The 27,783-nt window shown below is 46.0% G+C and overlaps 1 protein-coding gene across 1 annotated transcript; it reads right to left on the bottom strand.

Annotated features, from left to right (window-relative positions):
* Positions 1 to 318: 318 nt before the first annotated feature.
* On the bottom strand, positions 319 to 27,783 carry TMEM233 (transmembrane protein 233; the record flags this gene model as incomplete). The annotated part of the gene is made up of 2 exons (XM_080717903.1): positions 319 to 459; positions 27,598 to 27,783. The coding sequence occupies 2 exons, from the start codon at positions 27,781 to 27,783 to the stop codon at positions 319 to 321; spliced, it is 327 nt and encodes a 108-aa protein (XP_080574029.1).

Raw genomic sequence — 27,783 nt, 5'->3', positions numbered from 1 at the left:
GGCTGGCTTCGAACCCGTGCGATCCTCCTTTCTCAGCCTCCCAAGTGCGGGGATTACAAGCGTGCGCCACCACGCACGGCTTCTATTTTTTTATTTTTTATTTTGAAACAGGGTCTCACTGAGTTGCAATGGGCCTCACTAAGTGGTCGAGCCTGGCTTCAAATCTATGATTTTCCTGTCTCAGCCTCCCAAGTACTAGAATTATGAGTGTGTTCCACCACGCCCTGCAAAAACTTTTGAGTTGCTACTGGAGTGTATCAGAAGGATCAAACAAACAAACAAACAAACAAACAAAAACAGATAAAGGGCCAGGGCTACTTACTTCCTCGTGAAGTGCACCACGCAGGAGATGCCGATGATGACCAGGCCAATGATGATGGAGGCGACGGCCACCCACTTGGCGTTCCTCCCCAGCCGCCTGGCTCCCTCGATGTCGCCGTCGTTGTAGCTGTTCAGAGACTGGGGACACGGGAAGCAGGAGGGTTCTCAGGCCATCCTGATGGATGTCCCTGAGTGACCGCGACCTCACTGCCGGGCTGCTGGCGGGCTCCTCCGGGAGACTTTGCCCCACTGACCGCACTCAGCCTCACATCCCCACAGCTTATTAAAAGGATCGACTCGGTCCCTCCCGCGTGGGCAATGGGCACTGCTCACTCACTAGTACAGGGTGCTACGTCCAGTGCAGTACTTGTCCTGCAGGGTCTGCGTGGCACAAGGCCAGGCCGAGTGGGCAGCACGTCCGGTAACTGGTCAACTAGGCACACTCTGCACCGCGGGGTCGATGCAGCCCCTGCCTGGTTTGTAAGGTTTGGAACCTAGCCACACACATTTATTTACTCTTGTCTGTGTCTGCTCTTATATATTTTTGTGGTATTGGGAATCAAACCCAGGGGTGTTCTATCTCTAAGCTATACTCTCAGCCCTATTTTATTTTATTTTTTTGTTTTGAAGCAGGGTCTCGCTAGATTGCCGAGGGGCTCACTAAGTTGCTGAGGCTGGGCTCAAACCTGTGATCTTCCTATCTTGGGATTACAGGCTTTTGCCACCACACCCGGCTTACAGAATATTATTAAAGCTAACAAGAGTTAAATAGTTGGGACGGAGACTTTAATAGTTATAGGGCCTAAAATATTTGCTAGTTGGTCATTTACAGAAAAGTTCTCCCATTCCTGTGCTAGAAGGTCAGTGCATGAGGTCAGGGACTTTGCTAAATTGTTCATGTCTATGCCCAAGCTGATGCCATTTGATTGGTGCTTGCAGATTCGGCTTTCCCAGCTGTTAAAACGTTGCACTCTTTGGGTGTGGTGGCACGTGTCTGCGATCTTAGTACTTGGGATACTGAGACAAGAGGTCACAGCTTCTCAGCCAGCCTCAGCAACTTAGCAAGAGCCTCCACAATTCAGTGAGACCTTGTTTCAAATAAAAAATAAAATAGGGCTGGGGGTGTAGCCACCCATGCATTGCTGCGAGTGCAGGGGGCTGGCGGGCCCTGGACAGCAGCTGTCTGGTGCAGGGCAGGGGCCATGCTTGCCACCGGCGTGCGGCTGTGGATGCATCTGCCCTGCCCTTGTCTCTTGCTGCTGGCCTGGCCTCTCCTACGTGACTCCTTCTCTGCAAACGACCATCTTCCCAGGCCCATCAGGGAAGCCTTGAGTGAACCCTGGAACGGGGCTTGACCGCGCTGATGTGAAGCCTGTCAGTGTCAAGTGTGGGTGTGGCTGTCCTCTCCCTCCTGAGCCTTCCTGTGAATCTGTTTGCTCCTTGGTGCTTGGAGAGGGAGCTGTCCACAGGTAAATCGGATGGGTAAATGTAAGGCTGTGAGGCAGGGATCAAGGTGGGACCGTGCTGGGGGTGGGACTGGGCCTCCAGCGTGCTAGGCTGGTGCTCAGTTATTGCTCCACACCCTGCAGTTCTCAGCCCAGTCCTTTTCCTCTTCCAATTGAAATGGCATACAAAGGATCTCTTGGCAGATTTGGCTAACTAAAGTGGTATAAATGGAATTTAGAGAAATGCATGGCTTATAAATCTTTTTCTGAAAGAGTTCAGAACACAAAATATCCCATTTGGAGAGGAAGAACTAGAATGGCCTTAGATATTAAAAAATTTATATATTATTATTATTATTATTATTATTATTATTAATACTGGGGATTGACCTCAGAGCCACACTCCCAGCCCTATTTTATTTTTTTAGGTTTGAAACAGGGTCTTGTTAAATTGCTGAGTCTCCCAAAGTGGCCGGAGTGGGCCTAGAACTGAGATTCTCCTTGTCTCAGCCTCCCACGTACTGGGATTACAGGTGTGCGCCACCACGCCTGGCTTTACTTATTATTTTTAAAAATTACTAATGCAGTTTTTGAATGCAGAGAGCACTCGAGTGCTACAGAATCATAAAGTCAGTAGTGAAGCCCTTCCACTCATTTTATTTCCCAGTGTTAGCAGTCTGGCCAATTTGCCTTTTGGTGTTTTATTCCCATGGATTCTATGAAAAGAAGATTGCTGCTATCTCCTGCTTCCGTTACAACAACGCACGTCGTGTACCAGCAATTTACACCCCGGGATAAACCAAGAATAGCAGAGTCAGTCTACTCTTGACCCCTCGAAGATTTTTGTTCCCAAAACCAAACAGTATTCTACTAGGTTTATTTTGAAATGTCCTCCCACTTGGTGTAGGGTGGGCGACCTACCAAGCTCGTGCTTCTTCCCCCGTCTCAAGTCCTGTTTTCCTTCTCCGTTCATGATTTAAAACATTGAGTTGTGCCGGGCGTGGTGGCACACGCTTGTAATCCCAGCATTCGGGAGGCTGAGACCAGAGGATCGCAGTTTGCAGACAGCCTCAGGGACTACTTAGTGAGGCCCTTTGCAACTCAGTGAGACCCTGTTTCCAAATAAAGAATAAAAAATAGGGTTAGGGGTGTAGCTCAGAGGTAGAATGCCCCTGGGTTCCATCCCCAGTACTGAAAAAATAAAATAAAACAAAACACTGAGTTTAATTGATAGACTTCCTAACAAAAATCTTCACTTGTCATGATACAATCTTTTGTTTGTAACTGATTTGAAAATAACCTCAGACTTACAGAACCATCACAAATATATTTCTCTTACTTTTTGTGTGTGTACGTGTAAGTTGCTGGGGATTGAACCCAAGGCATTCTGTCTCTGAGTCACACCCCAGCCCTATTTTACTTTTTATTCTCAAACAGAGTCTCACTAAGTTGCAGAGGGCCTCGCTTAGTAGCTGAGGCTGGCTGCAGACCTGTGATCCTCCTGTCTCAGCCTTCCACATACAGGGATGACAGGTGTGCACCGTCACGCCTGGTGCACTAAAGGTGTTTAAGTGTGCCCTTTCCTCGCATCCTTGCCAGTATTGTACATTAACAACCAAATTTCTTCCATTCTGCTAGGTGAAAAAGAATCTCAAAATAATACCCCTTAGCTGGGCATGGTGGTGCATGACTTATTCTCAGCACTTTGGAGGCAAGTAGTGAGGACAACCCAGCAAGTAGTGAGACTCTCAGAAACCCAGTGAGGATCCTCTTGGGAAAAAAATAGGGCTGGGGGTGTAGCTCAAAGGTAGAACACTCCTGGGTTCAATCCCCCAGTAAAACACTTTCTCTCTCTCTCTCTTTCTCTCTCTCTCTGTCTGTCTCTCTGTCTGTCTGTCTGTCTCTCTCTCTCTCATCTTTCTTCCGCCTTCTTTATGGTGATGGTATGCCATCTTTCCATCCTTCAGATCTTGACTCCAATGTCACTTCATCAGAGTCCTTTTCAGCTGGACATGGTGGCGCCCGCTTGTAATCCCAGCATTTGAGAGGCTGAGACAGGAGGATTGCGGTTTGCGGACAGCTTTAGCTACTTAGCAAAGCCCTTTGAAACTCAGTGAGACCCTGTTTCAAATTAAAAAGACTATAAAAAAATAGGCCTGGGGATGTAGCTCGGCGATAGAATTCCCCTGGGTTCCATCCTCAGTACCCGCCCCCCAAATAGTCCTTTTCAGACCAATTAAATTAAAATTGGTCTTCTTTCTTTGGTGACAAATGTAGTACCCAGGACATAGGAGTTTAACAAGTTTTTGTTGAATCTGGGCGTGGTGGCGCACACGTGTAATCCCAGTACATGGGAGGTCGAGAAAGGAGGATTGCAGGTTCATGGCCAACCTCAGAAACTTATGAGGACCTTGCAACCCAGTGAGGCCCTGTTTCCAAATAAACAATAATGAAAAAAATAGGGCTTGGTGTAGCTTGGAGGTACAATGCTCCTGGGTTCAATTTCTAGCACCACACACACAAAAACTGTTGAATGATCCAGGCGTGGTGGCACACGCTTGTCATCCCAGCATTTGGGAGGCTGAGACAGGAGGATCGTGGTTCATGGTCAGCCTCGGCTACTTAGTGAGGCCCTCTGCAACTCAGTGAGACCCGGTTTCAAAAGAAAGAATAAAAAATAGGGCAGGGGGTGTAGCTTGGAGGTCGAATGCCCCTGGGTTCCATCCCCAGACCCGCAAAAAAAAAAAAAAAAAAAAAAAAGTCTGGGGGTATAGTTCGGAGGTAGAATGCCCCTGGGTTCCATCCCCAGTACCACAAAAAGAATTGTTTAATGAATAAATATGCATAAGAATAATAGCTTATTTGTAATATATTTATTAATAGTTTATTAGTAATACATTTCTTGTTGAATTTTATACTTATTACCTTGGTCTGGTTTTCTTTCTTTCTTTCTTTTTTTGCAGTACTGTGGATGGAATCCAGGGGCATTCTACATCTGAGCTATACCCCCAGTCCTATTTTTCATTCTTTATTTTGAAACAGGGTCTCACTGAACTTTAAAGGGCCTCACTAAGTAGCTGAGGCTGTCCTCGAACCTCGATCCTCCTGTGGGACCTTTTTGTGGATTACAGAGCAGCATTGTGCAATATAAATATAATGTGAACCACTTAAGTAATTTGAAAAATTTTAGTACCCATATTAAAAGAGCAGGTGGGTAGACTTCTCCTTAATATATATATATACATTTTAATCCGGTGTCCAAAACATTATCATTCAAAACCTATGTGACTAGTCATTTTTCAAGTACTCAATAATCACATATGGCTATTGGTGATTACGCTGAATAGCACAGCAGATAATATTCCTTAATGTGTTGTATAGTGGGCAAGTGTTTCTCCCGGTTTCTCCCGATCCATTGTCCTTTAAAAATATTGTCATTACAACTTTTATTTTGATACAGTTTCCAGCCCACAAGAAGTTGCTAAGCTAATGCCCCGAGTTCCTAGGTACTCTTTGCCCAGCGTGTCCTAATGATAACTCCTGTGACCCCAGCACTTTCAAAAGCAGGAACGCAATATCGGCACAATATTAGTAACTCGGGTGTAGACCTTATTCAGATTTCAACAGTGTTTATATGTATTTTTGAAAGAGATGTGGTTTTGCTAAATCACCCAGGATGACCTCTAACTCCTGGGTCCTCTGGCCTTAGTTTCCTGAATGGTAGAACTGTAGTTATGGGCTGCTGTACTTAGCCTATATTGTGGGGTGTGTGTGTGTGTGTGTGTGTGTGTGTGTGTGTGTGTGGTGCTGGGGATGGAACCCAGGGGTGTTCTACCTCCGATTATACCCCTAGGCCTATTTTTTATTCTTTATTTTGAAACAGGGCCTCACTGAGTTGCAAAAGGTCTCACTATGTAGCTGAGGCTGTCCACGAACCGCGATCCTCCTGTCTCGGCCTCCCAAATGCTGGGATTTCAAGCGTGTGCCACCACGCCCAACTTTACTCTTTATTTTTGAAACAAGGTCTCAGTAAGTTGCAGAAGGCCTCACTAAGGGCTGTATGCAAACCCAGATCCTCCTGTCTCGGCCTCCCAAGTACTGGGATTACAAGCGTGCGCCACCAAGTCCCACTGTATTCTGTTTCTGTATGTCTGTGGTTCTATGACAGTTTGTATTTGTTTTGTGGTACTGAGGATTGAACCCAGGGGAATTCTCTCTCTCAGGGCTACACCCAACCTTATTATTTCTTTTTAATTTTGGAGCAGGGTCTAAGTTGCAGAGGGCTTCACTAAGTAGCTGAGGCTGGCTGTGAACCTACAATCCTCCTGTCTCAGGCTCCCAAGTACTGGGATGACAAGTGTGTACCACCACGCCTGGCTTGTTCCCATTAATTTAATTTAACTTAATTTTCATTAATTCAATTTAGATTTGTGGTGTTTTAACATTGCCTGGAGTTTTTTCCCAAGTTATAGATCATGCGATCTTATAAACTAATCATTCTAGCCGGGCGTGGTGGCGCACGCTTGTAATTCCAGCACTCGGGAGGCTGAGACCGAAGGATCGCGGTTCACGGACAGGCTTAGCTACTTAGTGAGGCCCTCTGCAACTCAGTGAGACCCGGTTTCAAAATAAAGAATAAAAAATTGGGCAGGGGGTGTAGCTCGGAGGTCAAATGCCTCTGGGTTCCATCCCCAGACCCGCAAACAAAAAACAAAAACAAAAAAAACTAATCATATTTATATTAAAAGTGCTCAGTAGAGACTCGCTAGAGCTTCTCATCCTACAAGGCACATTAAAGAGAACTTTAAATTTCTTTCTAGTTTTTATTTCCCTCCGGGATGCAAACAACCCTTTATCAGAATATAGCGCAATTGGGTTCCCAGTCCCGCACTTGGTAAGGTCCCCGGGAACCCCTGCAGCGCCCCTTTTTTTTCCTCTGGGCTCTGGGCTCAGGTTGACCAAATACACCAACCCTGAGCACCCAGGTCTGGGTCGGGAGCTGAGGGAGGTCCCCCTTGAGAGAAGAGTGGGCAGCTCCTCTTTCTTGTAGGAAAGCTACTGATGCCATGCCTGTGGCATCCCGTTATTTTGAGCTGATTAGCACACCCCTGACCTGGACAGACACGCGATACCCAAGCACCCACGGAAGGAACGTGGTCAGGAGCCAGCCGAGGACAACTGTGTCTATGCCGAGCCTCGGGAGGCCGGGGCAGGGAGCAGAGATTCATTCTGTCTCCCATCAGGGAGCACAGGCAGCCACCTCGGGTAGAAGGAGAGGCCAGAAGAACCCCACAACGCTTGATAACCAGAGCGGAACACCAGCGGGTCGAATTGTTCTAGGAATTTGTGATACTTATGCCAAACAGTAAAGCTACCCAGAAAAATAGTGGAAAACGCTCCGACCTTTCCCTCTGCTCTTTAGTGGACTAGCCAACTACGTCCACATGACACCCAGGACGAGAGTGTCAGGCATTGGGTCGCTGCCGGGAAAGCTGGAGATGAAAGTCTCCCAGACTATCCTTTATATTACCCAGCTGGGGGAGCCAGGTGTGGTGGTGCATGCAGATAATCCCAGTACTTGGGCAGCTGAGGCAGAAGGATCACAGGTTCATGGTCAGTCTCAACAACTTAGTGAGACCTACCTTGTTTCAAAAAAAAAAATAAAATAAAAAACTGGGCATGGGGGTACACGCTTGTAATCTTAGTACTTGAGACAGAAGGATTGCAGGTTTGAGGATAGCCTCTGCAAATAGTGAGACTTTCATCAACCTAGCGAGACCCTACTTCTAAGTAAAAATAAAATGGGTTTGGGGGTATAGCTCGGAGGTTGAATGACCCATAACTTTTTTTTTTTTACACCCGCAAAAAAAAAAAAAAGTTATGTATTGGCTTGGGAGGCTCAGACATGAGGATTGCAAGTTTGAGACCAGCCTTAGCAACTTGGCACGACTCTCTTTCAAAATAAAGAATAAAATAGGGGATGTAACTCAGAAGTAGAATGCCCCTGGGTTCAGCCTTTAGTACTAAAAAACCAAAGCAAAGTCAAGCCAAACAAAGCTATGTGTTGAGTGGAACCCATGTGCCAGGCACTGTGTTCTGCCCTCGGGAGGCATACATTCTGGTGGACACTGAAAATAAATACGTAAGCATGTACATAAACATGTTGATTAAACATTTTATTTTGGTTCTAGAGATTGAACTCTAGCCTCTGTTTTATTTGGAGACAAGGTCTTGCTAAATTACCACACACTGGCCTTGAACCTGCTATCCTTCTGTCTCAGCCTCCCAAGTACTGGGATTCTAGGCATGCGCCGCGGTGCCTGGCTTACAGAATATTACTAGGGTAAGAAGAGTTTTTTGGGGGAGGAAGGAGAGGCAGATCTTAGCCTGGACCTGAGGCCTGAGAAGGAGCCAGCTCTGCAGAGAGCTGGGGAAGAGGGAGCCCAGCAGGAAAGGAACAAGCCAGAGGTGGAGGCAGAAAGAACTTTCTCGTTGAAGGTCTCCATGAAAACCAGTGTGGCTGAAATGTACGAGCAAAAGAGGGAGGGAGGAGCTGGGTGTGTTGGCGCACTCTTGTAACTGAGACAGGGATTGAGACAGGAGGATCTCAGGTTCATGGACAGCCTCAACTACTTAGTGAGGTCCTCTGCAACTTAGTGAGACTCTGTTTAAAAATAAAGAATAAAAAAATAGGGCAGGGGGTGTAGCTCAGAGGTAGAATGCCCCTGGGTTCAATCCCCAGCACCACACAATAAAATAAAAAATAAAAGAGGGAAGAAAGGAGGGAGAAAGGGGGCGGGGCTGGGAGGCTGGCAAGAAAGAAGCCAGGAACTCTATTAATAGTAATAATCAAGCTGGGTATGGTGGCACATGCTTGTAATCTCAGCATTCAGGAGGCTGAGACAGGAGGATCACAGTTTGAGGACAGCCTCAGCTACTTAGTGAGGCCCTTTGCAACTCAGGGAGACCTTCTTCAAAATAAAGAATAGAAGCCGGGCATGGTGGCCCACGCTTGTAAACCCTGTGCTTGGGAGGCGGAGACAGGAAGATCGTGCAGGTTCGAAGCCAGCCTTGCTGGCTTAAGAGACCCTGTTTCCAAATAAAAATATAAAAAATAGGTGTCTGGGAGCGTAGCCCGGAGGTAGAAGGGTTTCCAGGAACCCCAGTACCACCACCCAAAAAAAAAAAATAGAAAACAGGGCTGGGGGTGTTACTTGGAGGTAGAATGCCCCTGGGTTCTATCCCCAGACCAGCAAAATAAAAAAAGTAATAACCATATTAATATAGTAGTTAATATTTATCAAGGACCTATTCTGTGCCAGGTCCTGTACTAACAACTTTGCGTGCATCATAGATTGAATCTTTGCAATAACCCTCTTGAGTTTTTTTTTTAAGGGGTCCCTCTTACTTGGGTCCTTGTCAGATAATCCCCGGAGAGTGTAACCACTTGAGGGCCCTCCTTCCTTATGAGGATGTGGCCCAAGGCAGTCTGCTCTGAGGATATCAGCAGGATGGAGCTAAGTTACGCAGACAGTACTTTTAAGAATCATAAAAAGATGCAGGAAACTGGGTATGGTGGCACACGCCTGGAACCCCAGTACTCGAGAGGCTGAGACAGGAGGATCACAGGTTCAAAATCAGCCTCAGCAACTTAGTGAGACCCTGTTTCAAGTAAAAAAATAAAATAAAATAGGGCTGGGGGTGTAACTCAGAGGTAGAATGACCCTGGATTCAATCCCTAGCACCACAAAACCAACAACAACAACAACAACAAAAAAATAAAAATAAAAACAAACAAAAAACCCAATCCCCCCTAAAAAAACAAAATACCCACTGGGAACTCATTCTTTGCAGGTGATTGGAGTTAAAGAATTAGCTGCATCACCATGCTGGGCTGGATAAGAACATGTTTATCCCCCAGTTTGCAAATGAGAAAACTGGGAATCAGTGAGAAAGCAAATCATGTCGCTGTTTCCAAAGGCGACTTGCTCGGGGCTGCGCACAGAGCAAAAGACCATGAATCAGCAAAGTCCTTACAACAGCTGCCTCAGTGTGCTCTAAAAGCCTAACAGCCCGTGTGATGCGTTGTTTAAAAACTGGCACCAGACAGCTGACTCGATTGCAACTTAACACAATTACTGTTAAAAATTCATTTATTTTCTTTATTATTGCTGACTACCAAATTTGCATACTCGCCCTCAAAATTGGCCCCCAAACATTACTGATGGGAGATGTTATCAGTTACTGTTTGATGATAACTTTCTGGTCATTCTGGGCTAGGTGACTTGTAAGGTAAGCAGGATGTGGTGCCACACACCTGGAATCTCAGGACTTGGTGAGGCTGAGACAGGAAGGTCGCGGGTTCAAGCACAGCCTCAGCGATGTGGTGAGACTCGACAACCTACCCAGACCCTGTTTCCAAGTAAAAAATAATATAAAGAAAGATGGGGGTATAGCTTAGAGGTAGAATGCCCCTGGGTCCAATACCCCCAAAAGACCATGTAAAGTATTCCAGACATCCGGGCCTTCGCCCTTCCCTGTAATCCTCATTGACCTGGGAGAGGCATTCTCCCTCTCTCCCTCTCTCCCTCTCCTCCCTCTCTGCCCTCCCTTCCATTCGTAGTCCTGGGTATTGAACCCAGGGGCATTCGACCTCTGAGCTACATCCCCAGCCCTATTTTTATTTTTATTTATTTTTTGTGGGTCTGGGGGTGGAACCCAGGGGCATTCGACATCTGAGCTACAACCCCAGCCCTATTTTATTTTTATTTTGTTTGTTTATTTATTTTTTTGCGGGTCTGGGGATGGAACCCAGGGACATTCGACATCTGAGCTACACCCCCTGCCCTAATTTTTATTCTTTATTTTGAAACAGGGTCTCACTGAGTTGCAGAGGGCCTCACTAAGTAGCTGAGGCTGTCCACGAACCGGGATCCTCCTGGCTCAGTCTCCCGAATGCTGGGATTACAAGTGTGTGCCACCACGCCCAGCTTTTATTTTTATTTTTAAAACAGGGTCTCGCTAGGTTGACGAGAGTCTCACTACTTGCTGAGGCTAGCCTTGAACCTGCAATCCTCCTGTCTCAACCTCCCAAGTACCGGGATAACAAGTGTGTGTTACCACGCCCAGTTCCAGCCCTGTTTTTTTTTTATGGTCTTGCTTAATTGCTGAGGACATCACTAAATTGCTGAGGCTGGCCTTGAACCTGTGATCTTCCTGTCTCAGCCTCCCAAGTACTGGGATTGCAGGCAGGTGCCACCACACCCGGCTGGGACTCACATTCTTAATTATATCCTTCCTGGCTCTGTGTGGCCCTCTAGCCTCAGCAGGAACCTTCTTCCTTTTCACCATGGCCCTCTTCCCTGCCCCTGACTTGGTCCAAGTGGCTCCCTCTCGTCCCTCCCAGTCTGCAGGCCGGCCCTGCTCATTTCCCAGGCCCTCTGCCTTTCGCAGTCCACCGCATCTGAAGTGGGTCCCTGTGGTCAGCAGCCTCTGACTCAGCCCTGGTCTGTGTCCCTCACGGTTCTTGTTGCAGGTCACAGTTCTCCCATTTGGTCACCTTGTGGCTTCTGAGTGTCTGTTCTAACCATCATTTTATTTCTGGTGCCCAGGAGAGGGTCTGGCAGTATTTGTGTGTGTGTGTTTTATTTCCTTCCTTCCTTCCTTCCTTCCTTCCTTCCTTCCTTCCTTCCTTCCTTCCTTTCCTCCTCCTCCTCCTCCTCCTCCTCCTCCTCCTCCTCCTCCTCCTCCTCCTCCTCCTCCTCCTCTTCTTCTTCTTCTTCTTCTTCTTCTTCTTCTTCTTCTTCTTCTTCTTCTTCTCTTCCTCCTCCTCCTCTTCCTCCTCCTCTTCCTTCTCTCTCCCTCCCTCCTTCTCTTTCTTTCTTCTTGTACTGGGGATGGAACCCAGGGGCATTCTACCTCTGAGCTACATCCCCAGCCCTATTTTATTTTTTATTTTGAAACAGGGTCTCACTAAGTTGCTGAGGGTCTAAGTCGCTGAGGCTGGCTTCAAACCTGTGCTCCTCCTGTCTCAGCCTCCCAAGTACAAGGATTAAAGGCTTGTGCCACCATGCCTGGCAAAGCTCTGTTCCTATGATTATAAAGTGGTTAATTCTGTTAGTATCTGAAATGCCTTTTGTCCTATCAAAAATCAGCCCACCTACAGATCTAGAAGATTACATTTTTGGTCTCTATTTGATTTTGTGGTAGTTCTACAGACAAGCTTTAACCGGATCGTAGGCAATCCTCATTTGGATTCAAAGGCAAGACCTATTTCCTCCTCCTCCTCTTCCTTTTCTTCTTCTTCTTTGTGGAATTGAGAATTGAACCCAGGGGTATTCTACCTCTGAGCTACACCTCCAGCCCTACTTTATTTTATTTTGAAACAGGGTCTCACTGAGTTGTGAAGGTCCTCACTAAGTTGCGGAGGCTGAATTTGAACCTGTGATCTGTTTGAACCTGTCTCAGCCTCCTAAGTACTGGGATTATAAGCATGCACCACCACACCCGCAAATTCCAATTATTTTATTTTATTTTATTTTATTTTATTTTATGGTACTGGGGGTTGATCCCAGGGGCATTTTGCCTCTGATCTATATCCTCAGCTTTTTAAAAAATTGTTTGTTTGTTTGTTTGTTTTGGTGGTACTGGGGTTCCTGGAAGCCCTTCTACCTCTGGGCTACATTCCCAGACCTATTTTTACATTTTTATTTTGGAAACAGGGTCTCCTAAGCCAGCGTGCGCGGCTGGCTTTGAACTTGCGCGATCCTCCTGTCTCTGCCTCCCAAGTGCGGGGATTACAAGCGTGCGCCACCAAGCCCGGCTCTTTTATTTTTATTTATTTATTTTTTATTTATTTATTTTTTTGGTGGTACTGGGGTTCCTGGAAGCCCTTCTACCTCCGGGCTACACTCCCAGACCTATTTTTACATTTTTATTTTGGAAACAGGGTCTCCTAAGACAGCGCGCGCGGCTGGCTTCGAACCTGCGCGATCCTCCTGTCTCTGCCTCCCAAGCGCAGGGATTACAAGCGTGCGTCACCACGCCCGGCTTTTTAAAATTTTGAAATAGGGTATTGCTAAGTTGTTGAGGCTGGGTTTGAACATGTGATCCTCCTGTCTCAGCCTAAAAATACTAAAATTACAGGCATGTGTCACCACACCTGGCTCCAATTATTTATTAAGTGGAGAATCCTCTATGAGACTGCAATTTGGAGGCCAGAACCTATCACAGGCCTTGGAGATTGAGATTTTGTGTCGGGGACTAGAAGGGTACTATTCATGGAGACTGAGTGAGGGGCCTCCAAGCTAACCTGCCAGGACCCACCCCAGTGCTTCTGCCTAGGTGTGGAATCCTGTGTGCCTCTCTCTCTGCTTCTGTAAACGGGGTGATAATCAAAGCAGTAGCTGCTTCATGAGATTTGCTGGCAGGTGGAGTGAATAAACAGGCTGAAAGCTCTTAGCAGTTAGTGCCTGGCAAATTGCTAATATTGAAGAAACAGAAACGGCTGTCTATTTTCTGCCATAAGAAGGGAGACAGTAGATCTAGTGGGAATCTCCCAGACAACGGAGTCATTGCCAGCCACTTCCTTGGTTCATTTATTCATTTGTTAACATTTAACTAAGCCACTACTATCTACTAACTAGTGTTGTTGTGAAGACAGATGGTTGCCACTCAGACACGTCATTAAAATGGAAGCTGTGGCCGGGCGTGGTGGTGCACGCTCGTAATCCCCACGCTGGGGAGGCGGAGACAGGAGGATCGCGCAAGTTCGAAGCCAGCCGTGCTGGCTTAAGAGACCCTGTTTCCAAATAAAAATGTAAAAATAGGTCTGGGAGTATAGCCCAGAGGTAGAACGGCTTCCAGGAACCCCAGTACCACCACCAAAAAAAAAAAAGGGAAGTTGTGCGTGGTGGCACAGGCGTGTAGTTCCAGCTTCTCAGGAGGTTGAGGCAGGATGATAACTTGAGCCAAGGAGTTCAAGACTAACCTGGGTAACACAGTCAGACCCTATCTTAAAACAAAGTACAACAAAAAGCAACAACAACAACAACAACAACAAAACAACAACAACAACAACAACCCCTTTCAGGCAGGGAGAAGTTCTATGATAGAAACAAGACAGGGCCCTGTGTCTTGTTTGGTTTTCATTTTCAAGAGTATTTTTTATTGGTTTGTTTTGGTACTAGGGACTGAACTCAGGAGCATTCTACCTCTGAGCTGTATCCCCAGCCCTTTCTGTTTTTTTGTTTTGAAACAAAGGCTCACGAGGTTGATGAGAGTCTTGGTATGTTGCTGAGGCTGTCCTCAAACCCGTGGTCCTCCAGTCTCAGCCTCCCAAGTACTGGGATGACAGGTACGCACCACCACACCTGGCTACGTGGATACTTTTAATTGATAACTAATGCAGGATCTCGCTGCATACGCAATTTTGTATTTTGCTTTATTTTTTATTTGATTCCTTACCCTAAGCATTTCTCTGTGTCATAAAAGCTCTGAATTCAAAAGCATGATTCTAATAGTTATGTGATATTTCATGTTTTACATAGATGTTTTACAATTTATTTTGTCAGTCTTCTAGGTTAGGACCAATATTTACTCTGATCTCAAATTCTGCATATTTATACTGACAACAAATATTAATTAGGTAGTTACTCTGTGTTAGGCACTGTTTTCATATTTATTAACCTTATTTTTTATAAATATATATTTAAATATTATATATGTATGTGTGTGTGTGTATATATATATATATATATATATATATATATATTTTTTTTTTTTTTTTTTTGGTGGTATTGGGGCTCCTGGAAACCCTTCTACCTCCGGGCTACACTCCCAGACCTATTTTTTATATTTTATTTGGAAACAGGGTCTCTTAAGCCAGTGAGACTGGCTTCGAACCTGTGCGATCCTCCTGTCTCTGCCTCCCAAGCGCGGGGATTACAAGCGTGTGCCACCATGGTCGGCTATATATATTTTTTATAATTCACTTCATAACTAAAGTGGTGATGGATATGTCATATTATGCCTTTCCATTTAGTTTATGATTTTCAATTTTAATCTCTTGGTGAAGCCTTCTTTGTATCGATCTTGCATGAACCCTACATTTTGTTTTTTGGTATTTACATTTTTTTGGGTTATTGTGAATATGCCAGTATTCTGAGACCCTAATTTTAGAATGCTGTTCCCTTTTATTAAACCACCTCTTCTCTCAAAGCCACCCCATCTTCTTTACCCTTTTATTTCTAGAATGTTATTTGGCCAGTGGGAAGTCAGATTTTCTCTTTGTCCGTCTCTGTGTCTCTCCTTTTGTCTTTCTCTCTCTCCCTTCCTCTGCATATACTGTGGAATTACATCAGCGCCTGGACACAGTCAGAGCCTCTTGTCCAGATAAAAGGGCTCTCTTTACATATAGCACTGATTTTGACTTTTAAGTCCTAGACAGCAGGCTTCCATCAAGTACCTTGATGTAGCGGGCACTTAGCGCGTATTTTTGGTAACAACGCCTGTGTTTTCATATGCCTTTGGGATTTCTTGTTTACATTTTGCTTGCTTTTACGTTTCTGCATCTAAGGGTCTTGCTGGGAATTCCTCTCCGCTATCCTTAACTCATTCACGCCCGTCTGCCTCCTCCTTTGGCTTTGGTCTTTTTCTCCCCATAAATATTCTCCAAGGGCAGTGAGAGGTGTCCTTTTTTCCTGTCTGTCACTAAAGCCAGAAGTGAGGGAGGAATTCTGCCAGGCTTGATTGAGGGTATTATATGATGCTTTTTATATTGATGAGTAAATCTATTTAAAAGAGAAAGCTTTTAGAGCCCCCACGCTGTGTCCCTATCAAAGGGCAGGTCATGGCCACCTCACTATAATGTATGGAGCCAGTGGACTCTGAACGACCTGGGGCGGGGTCTGTCGTGTCTGATTTTGTCCACTAGGGTCTCTTTTCTCATGGGTGGGGATGCGGCTTTCTCACGGGTAATGGTGCCTTCTTGTGCACCTTGCTGGGATTTTGTGTGAAACGAGTTGAAAACTGTGTCAATATAAAAGTGCTTTAAAGACTATATATATATATATATATATATATATATATATATATATATATATATATAGTTTTTAACCTGCGCCATCCTCTTGTCTCCGCCTCCCAAGCACGGGGATTGCAAGCGTGCGCCACCATGGCCGGCTATATATATATTTTTATAAATATATATATCAACAGCACCAACATCAGCAACAGCACTAATGTAAGAAGCATCCAGAGCCAGGAACAAATAAAGTTATTCAAGAGGGAATTCAATTCAGTTTGATCAGTAGGAGTTATGATATAAAAGGGAAACAGCAAGACAAATTCCTGAATTTTATCTATAGAAAAAAAAATAATAAGGGAGCCAGTCGTGGTGGCGCCCATCTGTGATCCCAGTACTAGGGAGGCTGAGACAGGAGCATTACAGGTTCAAGGATACTCCCAGCTTACTGAGGCTCTCAGCAACCTCGCAAGATCCTGTTTCAAATTAAAAGATTAAATAAACTGGGCGTGGTGGCGCACACTTGCAATTCCAGTACTCGGGAGGCTGAGACAGGAGGATCGCGCGGGTTTGAAGCCAGCCTCAGCTACTTAGTGGGGCTCTCAGTAACCTAGTGAGACCTCGTCTCTAAATAAAATGTAAAATAGGTCTGGAAGTGTATCCTGGAGGTAGAAAGCCCCTGGGTTCCAGCCCCAGTACCACACACACACACACACACACACACTAAAAAAATTTAAAAAATGTTTATAAAAAACATTAAATAGAGCTGGGGTGTAGCTCAGAGGTAGAAAGCCCCTGGGCTCAATCCTCATTTAAACCCCCCAAAACAAGACAAAAAAGAACATGTTAACAGTTTTACTGGGAGCGAGGAGAGGTGAATTCACAACAGCAGAGTCTTGGTGGACGGAGCCCACTGGCCCCACGAGAGAGGTCGGCTGGCTCGTCCAAGTGATGATCAATGTACCATTCAAAGAAGGATTTCCCCGAGTGTGTTCAGGGGCATCTTAGCCTTGGGGTGGAAAGATTCCCAGGCAAACGCTTACAAAACGCCCCATGATCCACTGCTGAGCCGCAGGCACAGCGCTGACCAGGGTGTCTGTGAGGCGCTGGAGGAAAGGGGTAAGCCACGTTTGCCTAACAGAGCACCGGATGTTCCGTTTCACCCTCTCCTGTCCCGCCCCTGACATAAAATGTGGTAACATCAGGCAGAACCACTAGTCTAAGAAACCCGGGTTTGCCGTGTGCGTGTGTGTGTGTGTGTGTGTGTGTGTGTGTGTGTGTGTGTGTTTCCTGAGGATTGAACCCAGCAGCATTCTACCTCTGAGCTACACCCCAGCCCTACTTTATCCTTTATTTTGAAACAGGGTCCCACTAAGTTGCTGAGGCTGGCCTATGAGTCTCCGGTCTTAGCCTCCCAAGTCCTGGGAGTACAAGCATCCGCCACCACGTCCAGCTTTAGCTGTGATTTTGGAACAGAGTCTCACTAGGCTGTGCAGGTCCTCGACTGAGTGGCCGAGGCTGGCCGTGAATCCATGATCCTCCTGTCTTATCCTCCTGAGCACTGGGATTGCAGGCGCCCCGCTCTGGCTTGATTCTTGACCTTGCAGAACTGGGGGTTTGCAGCTAGATTCAGGTTCACGTGTTAAAGGCGTCACTTTTTAAAATAAGGGGCTTTGGCCTGCTGGGCGGGGTGGCGCATGCTTGTAATCCCCGCGCTTGGGAGGAGGAGACAGGAGGATGGCGCAGGTTCGAAGCCAGCCTCACTGGTTTAAGAGACCCTGTTTCCAAATAAAAAAATATAAAATAGGTCTGGAAGTGTAGCCTGGAGGTAGAAGGGCTTCCAGGAACCCCAGTACCCCCCCCCCCAAAAGGGTCTTTGGATTGACAAGCATCATGCCCCCAACTAGAATGAAGACCAGTTTTCAAATGTGTGCCCGTTGGCCCATAGTGGCCCATAGTGGGTATACACGGGCTCCAGAGAGGTGAGGAAATTATCCCTGGGAACCAAACCGTGGCCAGCCTCTCAGCGATCCTTGGCATTTGCCCAGGTCTCCTGGATATTTTCCAAAACAGTATTAGCAGAAGTGCCAAACACAACCAGAGTAGGGAAGGGAGTCTTTACACACAAAGGTAGGAGGAGAATTCGCCTTGGGTCCATGATATTCATGTATTCGCTCATCAAACATTTGTTATATGCTGACCATGTGCCTGGTATTGTGCTAGTTGCAGGGCTGCCCCTGGAACTTCAAGGAGCTCTCACACACAGATCAGTGCAAAGAGGTGAGGGCCGGCCAAGAAAAAATCTGTTCAGAGTGGGTCACAACTTGGGTGGAAAAGAGAGAGGGGAATCAGGGAAGGCGTCACAGGGGAGGTGATTTTTCCAACTTAGCCTTCAAAAAGGGACAGAATCTGTATTTTAATAAGATCCTCAGGTGATTAAGGTTTTGAGAAACATTGTTCTAGTATATGAATTGTACCTGCCCCCTTTAGTGATCATTCAAAGGTTTCCTCCACTAAAAATTGTTCCTTATAAGTCTACAATATTTTATCAACTAATGACAAGCCAGAGCCTGTTTTGATAACTCATTTAATAGTCTCTGTCTTGATATCTTCCTGGCTTTTCATGTGGAAGGGAGGTTTTGTTTAGATTACTTCTTTCCTTTACGTGAAATTTCAAAATATCCAAAAATTGACAGTGGAATATAATGATTTTACGTGTTTCTATCTATAACCCAGCCTCAAAGACCATATGTTAGTGGCCAATCTTGTTTGTCTTTTTTTTTAATATCCCCCCATAGTATGTTATAATGCCATTATAGCATGTCACCCATAAATTCAAATGGGATTTAAAATATATATTCTTTGGCCAGGCATAGTGGTCCATGCTTATGATTGTAGTACTTGGGAGGCTGAGATAGGAGAGTCACAGGTTCATGGTCAGCCTCTACAAGACTCTCAGAAACCTAGCAAGATTCTGTTTAAAAATAAATAAATAAATAAAAAGGGCTGGAGGTAGGCCGGACATGGTCGCGCACGCTTGTAATCTCCGCGCTTGGGAGGCGCAGACAGGAGGATTGCGCTGGTTCGGAGCCAGCCTTGCTGGCTAAAGAGACCCTATTTTCAAATAAAAAATATAAAATAGGTCTGGGAGTGTAGCCCAGAGGTAGAAGGGCTTCCAGGAACCCCAGTACCACACACACAAAAAATTATATTAAAAAATAAAGAAGGCTGGAGGTGTAGCTAGCTTGGAGGTAGAATGCCCCTGGGTTCAATCCCAAGTACCCAAATAAACAAATAGTATGTTCTTTGGTAGGAACATAGTTTAAGATCTTAAAATTGATGTAGTCTGTACCCCCCGCAATTTAGGACTAAAAGGGTTTCCGTAGCACTTTATTTATTTATTTATTTATTTATTAAAATTTTTTGGTGGTACTGGGGTTCCTGGAAGCCCTTCTACCTCCAGGCTACACTCCCAGACCTATTTTTTATTTTTGGAAACAGGGTCTCTTAAGCCAGCGCGTCTGGCTTCGAACCTGCGCGATCCTCCTGTCTCCACCTCCCAAGCGCGGGGATTACAAGCGTGCGCCACCACGCCCGGCCATTCCGTAGCACTTTAAATTCTAGGTCCCCAAACACCAAGTGTACGCGGCTGTCCTCTCCTACACAGTGGTGACACTTATGGAAATACCCAGGAAGGTGGGGCGGCTCGGGCCACAGGCATGTCTATACCACCTGTGGGTATCTCGAAGTGAGCTATCCAATGAGGACCAACTTCAGACAAGCTCTTGTTCATCTCGAACCATCTGGATGCTCTTCAGAGCTCCAAGCATAGAAAGGAAGAGGAAATGACTCACAAGGGTCCATTAATCTTAATTGGCCGTGGGGAAAGGACCAGAGAGGGCTGGGAGAAGTGTCCTGGGGAGACCTAACCAAGAATATTCAGCATGCAGACGTCCGGCTTACAGATGGCACCAAGCCCTGCCAGGCTGTTGCCTGGCTAAGACCTGATAGTCCCAAGTTTTTCCCTGGTCACCAATAAAAAGGGGAATCCCCTCCTCTCGCCCTAATTAAAGTCCACCTGACACACAGTTTTGATGGGCGAGCAGTCCCTGCTGGAGTCAGGGTCCGATGGAAAGAAAGAACACCCAGGTTGGTCTGTCTTTCATGCTCTGGGCACTTATTTTCTTTGTGACCACAAACCTGGTCTTCCAGAGCAGGTGCGGTTCGGCTCAGGGAAAAGATGTGGTTTATGGTGCCGGCTCATGGCCCGATGATGGACTGGGGCAATGGCTTTGGACCAACCATACATCGTCAACTGTATCTTCTGTGGGTTTATGAGACTGATTGCCGGGTTTTGAGGAGTTTGGGCTTTTTTCTGTGCAGGGTACTTTTTCTGGATCACATGTCTTCCTTCTTGATTTACTCCATTTATTTATTTATTTATTTATTCATTTATTTATTTATGGTGGTACTGGGGGTGGAACCCAGAGGCCTTCTACCTCTGGCCTATACTCCCAGACCTATTTTATATTTTTATTTGGAAACAGGGTCTTCACTTGAGAGCCTCACTAAGTAGCTGAGGCTGGCTTTGAACCCGTGCGATCCTCCTGTCTCAGCCTCCCAAGCGCGGGGATTACAAGCGTGCGCCACCACGCCCAGCTTCTTTTTTATTTTTTATTTTTATTTTTTTCAGTACTGGGGATTGAATCTAGGGGCATTCTACTTCTGAGCTATATTCCAGCCCTATTTTTTATCCTTTATTTTATTTTGTTGGTACTGGGGTTCCTGGAAACCCTTCTCCCTCCAGGCTACACTCCCAGACCTATTTTGTACTTTTTTATTTGGAAACGGTCTCTTAAGCCAGCGTGGCTGGCTTCAAACCTGCGCGATCCTCCTTGTCTCCGCTTCCCAAGCGCGGGGATTACAAGTGTGCGCCACCACGCCCGGCTGATTCACTCCCCCTTCTTGGGGAATATATCCTGCCATGCCTTTTTCAGAAAAGGTGTGTGGCAGACAAATCTTTTGAGATCTTAAATGTTTGAAATTGCCTTTATTTTTCTCCCTCCCTTGAATGATTATTTGGGTGGGTCCAGAGTCAAAGTTGGAAATAAATATCCTTCAGACTTTTGGGGTCATTTTTCATTACTGTTTAGATTTCAGCGTGGCTGATAATAATTCTGAAGCATTATGATCCCTGTGTTGTATTTTTTCTTCTCTTTGGAGGTTTGTATGATCATAGAGAAATTTTGTCCTTGGATAGGTAGAACTTCACCCCAGTGTGCCTTGGGGCACATTCCGTTATATTCATATAACAGATATTGGGCATCCTTATAATCTGGAAATCGACTTGAGAACTCTTTCTTTCTTTCTTTCTTTCTTTCTTTCTTTCTTTCTTTCTTTCTTTCTTTCTTTCTTTTCCTTCATTCTTTTATTCTTTGGATTGAGTCCAGGAGCATTCTACCTTGGAGCTATACCCCCAGACCTATTTTATTTTTTTTTCTTATTTTGAAACAGGGTCTTAATGCAATCCTGCATAATAATATAATTTATACTATGTGAAAAATAAGACAGGACTTATTGCTAGAAACCACAAAGACCAAACATCATTAATTTTTTATTGTGTTTTATAAAAAACACTTAAACGTGTACAGCTATTTTTTATGTTGAAAAGACCTTTTTAAAACATCATAGTAAATAATATTAAAATTTTCTGTTCACACTGACATACTGTGTATAAAAATGTCTTAATTATTAATAAGCCAATATGTTATGATACCAATATCTAGTTAAAAAATTAAAACAATCATGGCTCTGGCATGATAAAATCATGGAATTAAAAAAGATGTTTACATGCATGTAGAATATTGTTGAAACATACTCCATACTACTTTTAAAACTTGAAGATGTTTTTAGCAGCTCTGATTTTTTTTTGCCAGGATATTCATGTCATGTATGTATGTGTTATTTCTATATAAAAAAGGTGGATGTGTATTTGTATAAGTGTTTAACTGGAAATGTCCATGGACTTGGCTAATTTATACATTCACTTTTTATTGAATATATTTCTTTCTTTTTTTTTTTTTTTGCAGTACTGGGAATGGAACCCAGGAGCATGCTACCTCTGAGCTATACCCCCAGTCCTTTTTTTTATTCTTTATTTTGAAATAGGTTCTCACTAAGTTACAGAGCCTCACTAAGTAGCCAAGGCTGGCCGTGAACCTGTGATCCTCCTGTCTCAGCCTCCTAAGTACTGAGATTACTAGCATGTGCCACCATGCCTGGCTATTGTATGTATTTCTAATATTTTCATTTCTGTATCACTTAAACTTCTTTCATTTGAGTACATTGACTAAATAATTCTAAAAAAATTAAAAAGATAAAAAGGGCTGGGGGTATAGCTCAGAGATAGAGTGTCTCAGGTTCAATCCCTAGTACCCCCCCCATGCAAATAAGTAAATAAAATAAATTAACTTACTATCATTTTAAGTGGTTTCAGAAGGCAGCGAAGAGTAAACAGGTATGCTCAACATTACATGCTTAACCCCAGTTCCAATCCTTGCTTATTCATGTGCATTTCCAATTAGCATTAATATTTGCCTTTAGGCTGCAACACATATTTATCCCAACAACATGTCTATTGGTCACTGATTTTATTCCTGGTAAGTTTGCTATACAAATGGCCAATGGCCTGTGTCCCTCGAGTACACACCTCATCCCTGTTACCACCACCACCATGGTCGCCAGTGACTGATGACTCAATATCTAGTGAGTTCTAGTTGTGTTCTAGGTAGTGAGCTGAAAATTGTGCCTTTTATTTTATTTTTTGGTATTGGAGATTGAATCCAAGGGATTCTACCTCTGAGCTACACCCCCATCCCTATTTTGATTTTTTATTTTGAAACAAGGTCTTGTTAAATTGCTGAGGCTGGGTGTAAACCTGTAATCCTCCTGTCTCGGCCTCTCAAGTACTGGGCTTATTATAGGTGTGAACCAACACGTAACGCCTTTTATCACTTAATCTCCAAAGTTGCACTTGGATAAGTACGATCACAGTCCTGATCTTACAGGGTGGAAACACCAAATATCTGAGAGACTGGAACCACAGAATATGTTAGTTGGGCCGGTTGTGCTATCTTCACACAGTGACATACGTTTTTTGAAACGTTTACTTCCTCAGTCCCCCTTTCTCCCCTCCCCCTTCCCCCCTAGCCCCTTTTTACTCTTCCACTGGTCTCCTTATCTATCTCAAGTCCCTGTTGCTCCCTATTTTCTCTTTAGCTTTCACATATAAAACATACAATCTTTGACTTTTAGAAGCTGGTTGATTTCACTTAGCATAATGTTTTCTAGTTCCATTCATTTTTCTACAAATTACATAATTTTATTCTTTATGGCCAAGTAAAATTTCATTATATATATGTATATATATGTGTATATATATGTATATATATCACATTTTCTTTATCCATTCATCTGTTGATGGGTACCTAAGTTGGTCCCATAATTTGGCTATTGTGAATTGCGCTGCAACATGGGTATGCATGTATCACTATAATATCTATCTATCTATCTATCTATCTATCTATCTATCTATCTATTTTGGTGCTGGGGATTGAACCCAGGGGTATTATAATTCTGAGATACATCCCTACATCCCTACCTTCTGTTTTATTTTTTATTTTGAAACAGGGTCTCACTAAGTTGCAAAGGGCCTTACTAAGTTGCTGTGACTGACTTTGAACCTGCGATCCTCTTGTCTCAGCCTCCCAAGTACACGGATTACCACCACACCAGGCTCACTAAAGCATTTGAAATTTCTCTTCAAAAGATACCCAAGAAGCTGATTATGGTGGCGCACGCTGGTGATCCCAGCATTCAGGAGGCTGAGACCGGAGGTTCGCGGTTCGTGGAGTCTCAGCTACTTAGTGAGGCCCTCCGCAACTCAGTGAGACCCTGTTTCAAAATAAAGAATAAAAAATAGGGTAGTAGGTATAGCTCGGAGGTCGAATGCCCATGGGTTTCATCCCCAACCTCCCCCCCCCACACACACACAAAAGATACCCAAGAAAACAATCAAGAGTTTAAACGGAGAACCTATAGACTGGAAGATCTTTACCAGGAACTCTTCTGATAGAAGACTAACATCTAGAATATATAAAGAACTCAGAAAATAAAACTCTACAAAAACAAATAACCCAATAAAAAGTGGCCAACTGAATGCAATAGAACCTTCTCAAAAGAAGAAATATAAATGGCCAACAAATATTTGAAAAATGTTCAGCATCATTAGCAATTAGGAAAATGCACATCGAAACTACACTGAGATTCTGACTCCGGTTAGAACGGCAATGATTGAGAACAGAAACAATAAGTGCTGGTGAGAGTGTTGGGGAAACAGGAACTCTCACACATTGTTGAGGTGGTAAGTTAGTCCAACCGCTATGAAGATCGGCCTGGAGGTCCCCAAAAGACCCGGAATGGACCCGCCATATGACCCAGCTCTGCCACTCCCAGATGGTGGAATCTTTACCAGGAAACCCGTCAAGTCCAGATCGGTGGCGTTTCAGTGGGGAGATACTTCCAGTGTTTCGGTAAAATAGGGTGGGTGTAGGTGGCACCGGGAAGCATTCAGCTCCTCCTTGTTTGATATTCTGCTTGTTTTCCTATGTGACATCTGATTTTTCCAGATTCCAAATCTACCCATCTGCCTGACAATTATTGCACGTGCCCAGCACTGTGCTGGTGGCTTGACATTTTGTCTCATCCTTACCACACTTTTGCTCCATGGAAAACAATGTTCACACTCCCATTTTATAGACAAAGAAACCAAGATTTATTTAATTGTTTGTTTATTTATATATTTGGTGGTACTGGGGTTCCTGGAAGCCCTTCTACCTCCGGGCTACCCCCCCAGACCTATTTTTTATATTTTTATTTGGAAACAGGGTCTCTTAAGCCAGCGAGGCTGGCTTCGAAACTGTGCGATCTTCCTGTCTCCGCCTCCCAAGTGCGGGGATTACAAGCGTGCGCCACCACGCCCGGCTAGAAACCAAGGTTTAAAAAAGTATAAAATGGGTGTAGTGGTGCACACCTATAATCCTGGTACTTGGGAGGTTGAGACAGGAGGTCTGGAGGTTTGAGGCCAGACTCAGCAATTTTGCAAGACCCTGTTTTAGCCTGGTGGCACACACTTGTAATCCCAGTACTTGGGAGGCTCTGACAGGAGGACTGCAGGTTCGAGGCTAGCCATAGCAACTCAGTGAGGCCATCTACAATTAGTAAGACCCTGTTTTTAAATATAAAGGAATAAAATAGGTCTGAGCGTATAGCTCAGAGGTAAAACGCCCCTGGGTTCCATCCCCAGTACGACACACACAAAAAATCCAGTTTTTTGTTTTTTTTTTTTTGTTGCAGGTCTGGGATGGAACCCAGGGGCATTCGACCTCCAAGCTCCACCCCCTGCCCTATTTTTTATTCTTTCTTTTGAAATCGGGTTTCACTGAGTTGCAAAGAGCCTCACTAAGTAGCTGAGGCTGTCCGCGAACCGCGATCCTCCGGGTTTCAGCCTCCCGAATGCTGGGATTACAAGTGTACGCCACCACGCCCGGCTAAAAGATCCAGTTTTAAAATTAAAAAAAAAATAATAATAATAAAAGGGCTTGGAGATAGAATGCCTCTAAATTCAATCCTCATACCCCAAACAAAACAAAAACAAACAACACCCCCCATGAAGCATTTCCATTGTTAGTTTTTTGTTTCAACATCTGTGTCATGGCAACAGGATGGTCTCTTGCTATTGAGAAAGGCTTGGGGGAGGGATGAGAACGAAGGGGTTAGGAAAAGGGGAGTCAAAGCAGGTACAGACCTCACCCTGCCCAGGGCACACCTGCAGCATCGCCAGGCTCCGACCTTAGCTCATTTTGGACCAAGGAGGGAAAACGCCTTTGGCAGGACGTTTGTTAAGTGACCCTGGGAAAGGGGCGAGTTGCCTTTTTCATGAATAAATCAGGATGGAGTGAGGCGCCAGATCCAGCCAGAGTCTGCTGCTGTTGAGGGACTTTGGCTGCCACATCCTCTTCTAAAAAACAGAGTCAAGAGCAGATTTGGAGGAAGAAGTTGGCTGCTTGTCCCAAGGAGCCTTGGTGATGGCTTCCAGGTTTCCAGGACTCCAGTATGGGGGGAAAGACAGGAGCCAAGCAGGCGGAGGATCTGTTGACACCCCGCCTTCAAGCATGCTTTCATTTCAAAATGTTTAGTGAGCTCCACCCCGGCCACATTCTCTCTGAGGTGCTGAGGAAACCGCCACAAGCAAAACCACACACATCCTTGGCCTTATAATGCTTATATTCTAAAATGAGTGGACCCAGCCGGGCGTGGTGGCGCAAGCTTGTAATCCCCGCGCTTGGGAGGCTGAGACAGGAGGATCGCGCAGGTTCGAAGCCAGCCTCAGCTATTTAATGAGGTTCTCAGCAACTTAGTGACACCCTGTTTCCAAATAAAGTATAAAATAGGTCTGGGAGTGTAGCCCGGAGGTAGAGGGGTTTCCAGGAAGCCCAGTACTACCAAAATAAACAAATAAATAATAAAAAATAATAAAGTGACCAGGTCTCAGGAAGTGGCATTTGAATAAATATCTACCACGAACACTAAAAATACCATGTTCTGAGTATTTTACAATGATCTCATAAACGCTCACAAGGATCCCAGGAAGTATGACCATGAGGATTCCCATTTTGCAAAGAAACGAGATACCGCGGCTGCTGCGGACTTAGAATTTGAACCCGAGGAGTTGGAACTTGAGCGGCCACGCCTGAGTGTCGGGCAGCTTACCAGCCGGATTTGAGAAGGGGCAATTTACGGGCGTAAAGGCAACTCCTGTGGGTTCCCGAGAGGCAAATAGGATGCTACCCAGGGGCGAGCTTGGGCGGCTTCTGGGGGGGGGGGGCAGGAGGGGCCGAGGCGGCGGGGAGGGGGCGCGGAGCCAGGGTTGTCCCGGGACAGTGCAGGGCCCCGAGCGCTGCGCCCCGAGTTTTCCGTGGGTTGCAGGGGCCGCGGAGCTGAGCTCTGCAGAGGCGGGCTGGAGGCCGCCCTGGCCTCTCAGTCGAGGCTCGCAGCCTCCTCCCAGGCGGAGTCTCCCCGCGCATTCCGGGGTCCTGGAGGGGCGCCTGGGGCGCGCCAGGGAGAGGGTCGGGGTGCGCCCCAGCAGCTGGAGAAACCACGACGCGCTGGGTGCACAGCAGGCTGCGAGCGAGCTCGCGCTGCGGAAGGTTGCGCTCGGGCGCGGGGGGCGCAGCGGGTTGAGTTAGCCGGGAAAGGGGGTGCCCGAGAGAGGAGGGGAACCGTGCCCGGCGCGGGAAGAAGAAAGGAGGAATCCTGTGTTGCCTGGGAGTGTGCGGCGCCCACGCGAGGGGTCCGGGGCCCTGGGGCCTTCGGGAGTCGCCAGGAGACCCCCCCAAGAGTGGCGGAGAGGGTGTCGCGGCGCCCCAAAGACAGAAAGGAATACATGCTGAGGCTGGTGCGCCGGGGAGCCCGAGCAGGGGCTCCGAGCTGCGCCCCGGGACTCCAGCGGGCGCCTAGGGGCGTAGAGGAGGCAGGGAGACCCCGCAAAGCCCAAGAAGAACTTCCCGGCGCTGCAAAGACGCAGAAAGTTAGCTTGGGGCAGCTGCGCCTGGGCTCTGAGCACCCCCCGAGGCGGCGGAGGTGCTGGGGGCTCAGTCTCAGAGCCCAAGGAAGGGCGAGAGGACCGGGGCGAGGAGGAGGGGAGCGGGAGGCAGCCGCAGGGCGCTCGGGGGTCTCGGGCGCACTCACCATGATGGAGAAGACCAGGGCCACGATGTTGACGGGGTACGCGGGGCAGAAGCACGACGCGATGGTGAGCCACAGGTAGTTCTTGGGCATGGGCATGTCCTCCTCGGTCTTGTCATCTTCGGTGTTGGCCTCGGGGCTGCTGTCCAGAGCCTCCTTCAAGTCCGAGCTGGGGGCGTACCGGGACAT

This window comes from Muscardinus avellanarius (genome assembly GCF_963383645.1).
Source record: "Muscardinus avellanarius genome assembly, chromosome: 21".
NCBI classification, from domain to species: Eukaryota; Metazoa; Chordata; class Mammalia; order Rodentia; family Gliridae; genus Muscardinus; species Muscardinus avellanarius.
This window is presented reverse-complemented; position numbering and strand designations above follow the sequence as displayed.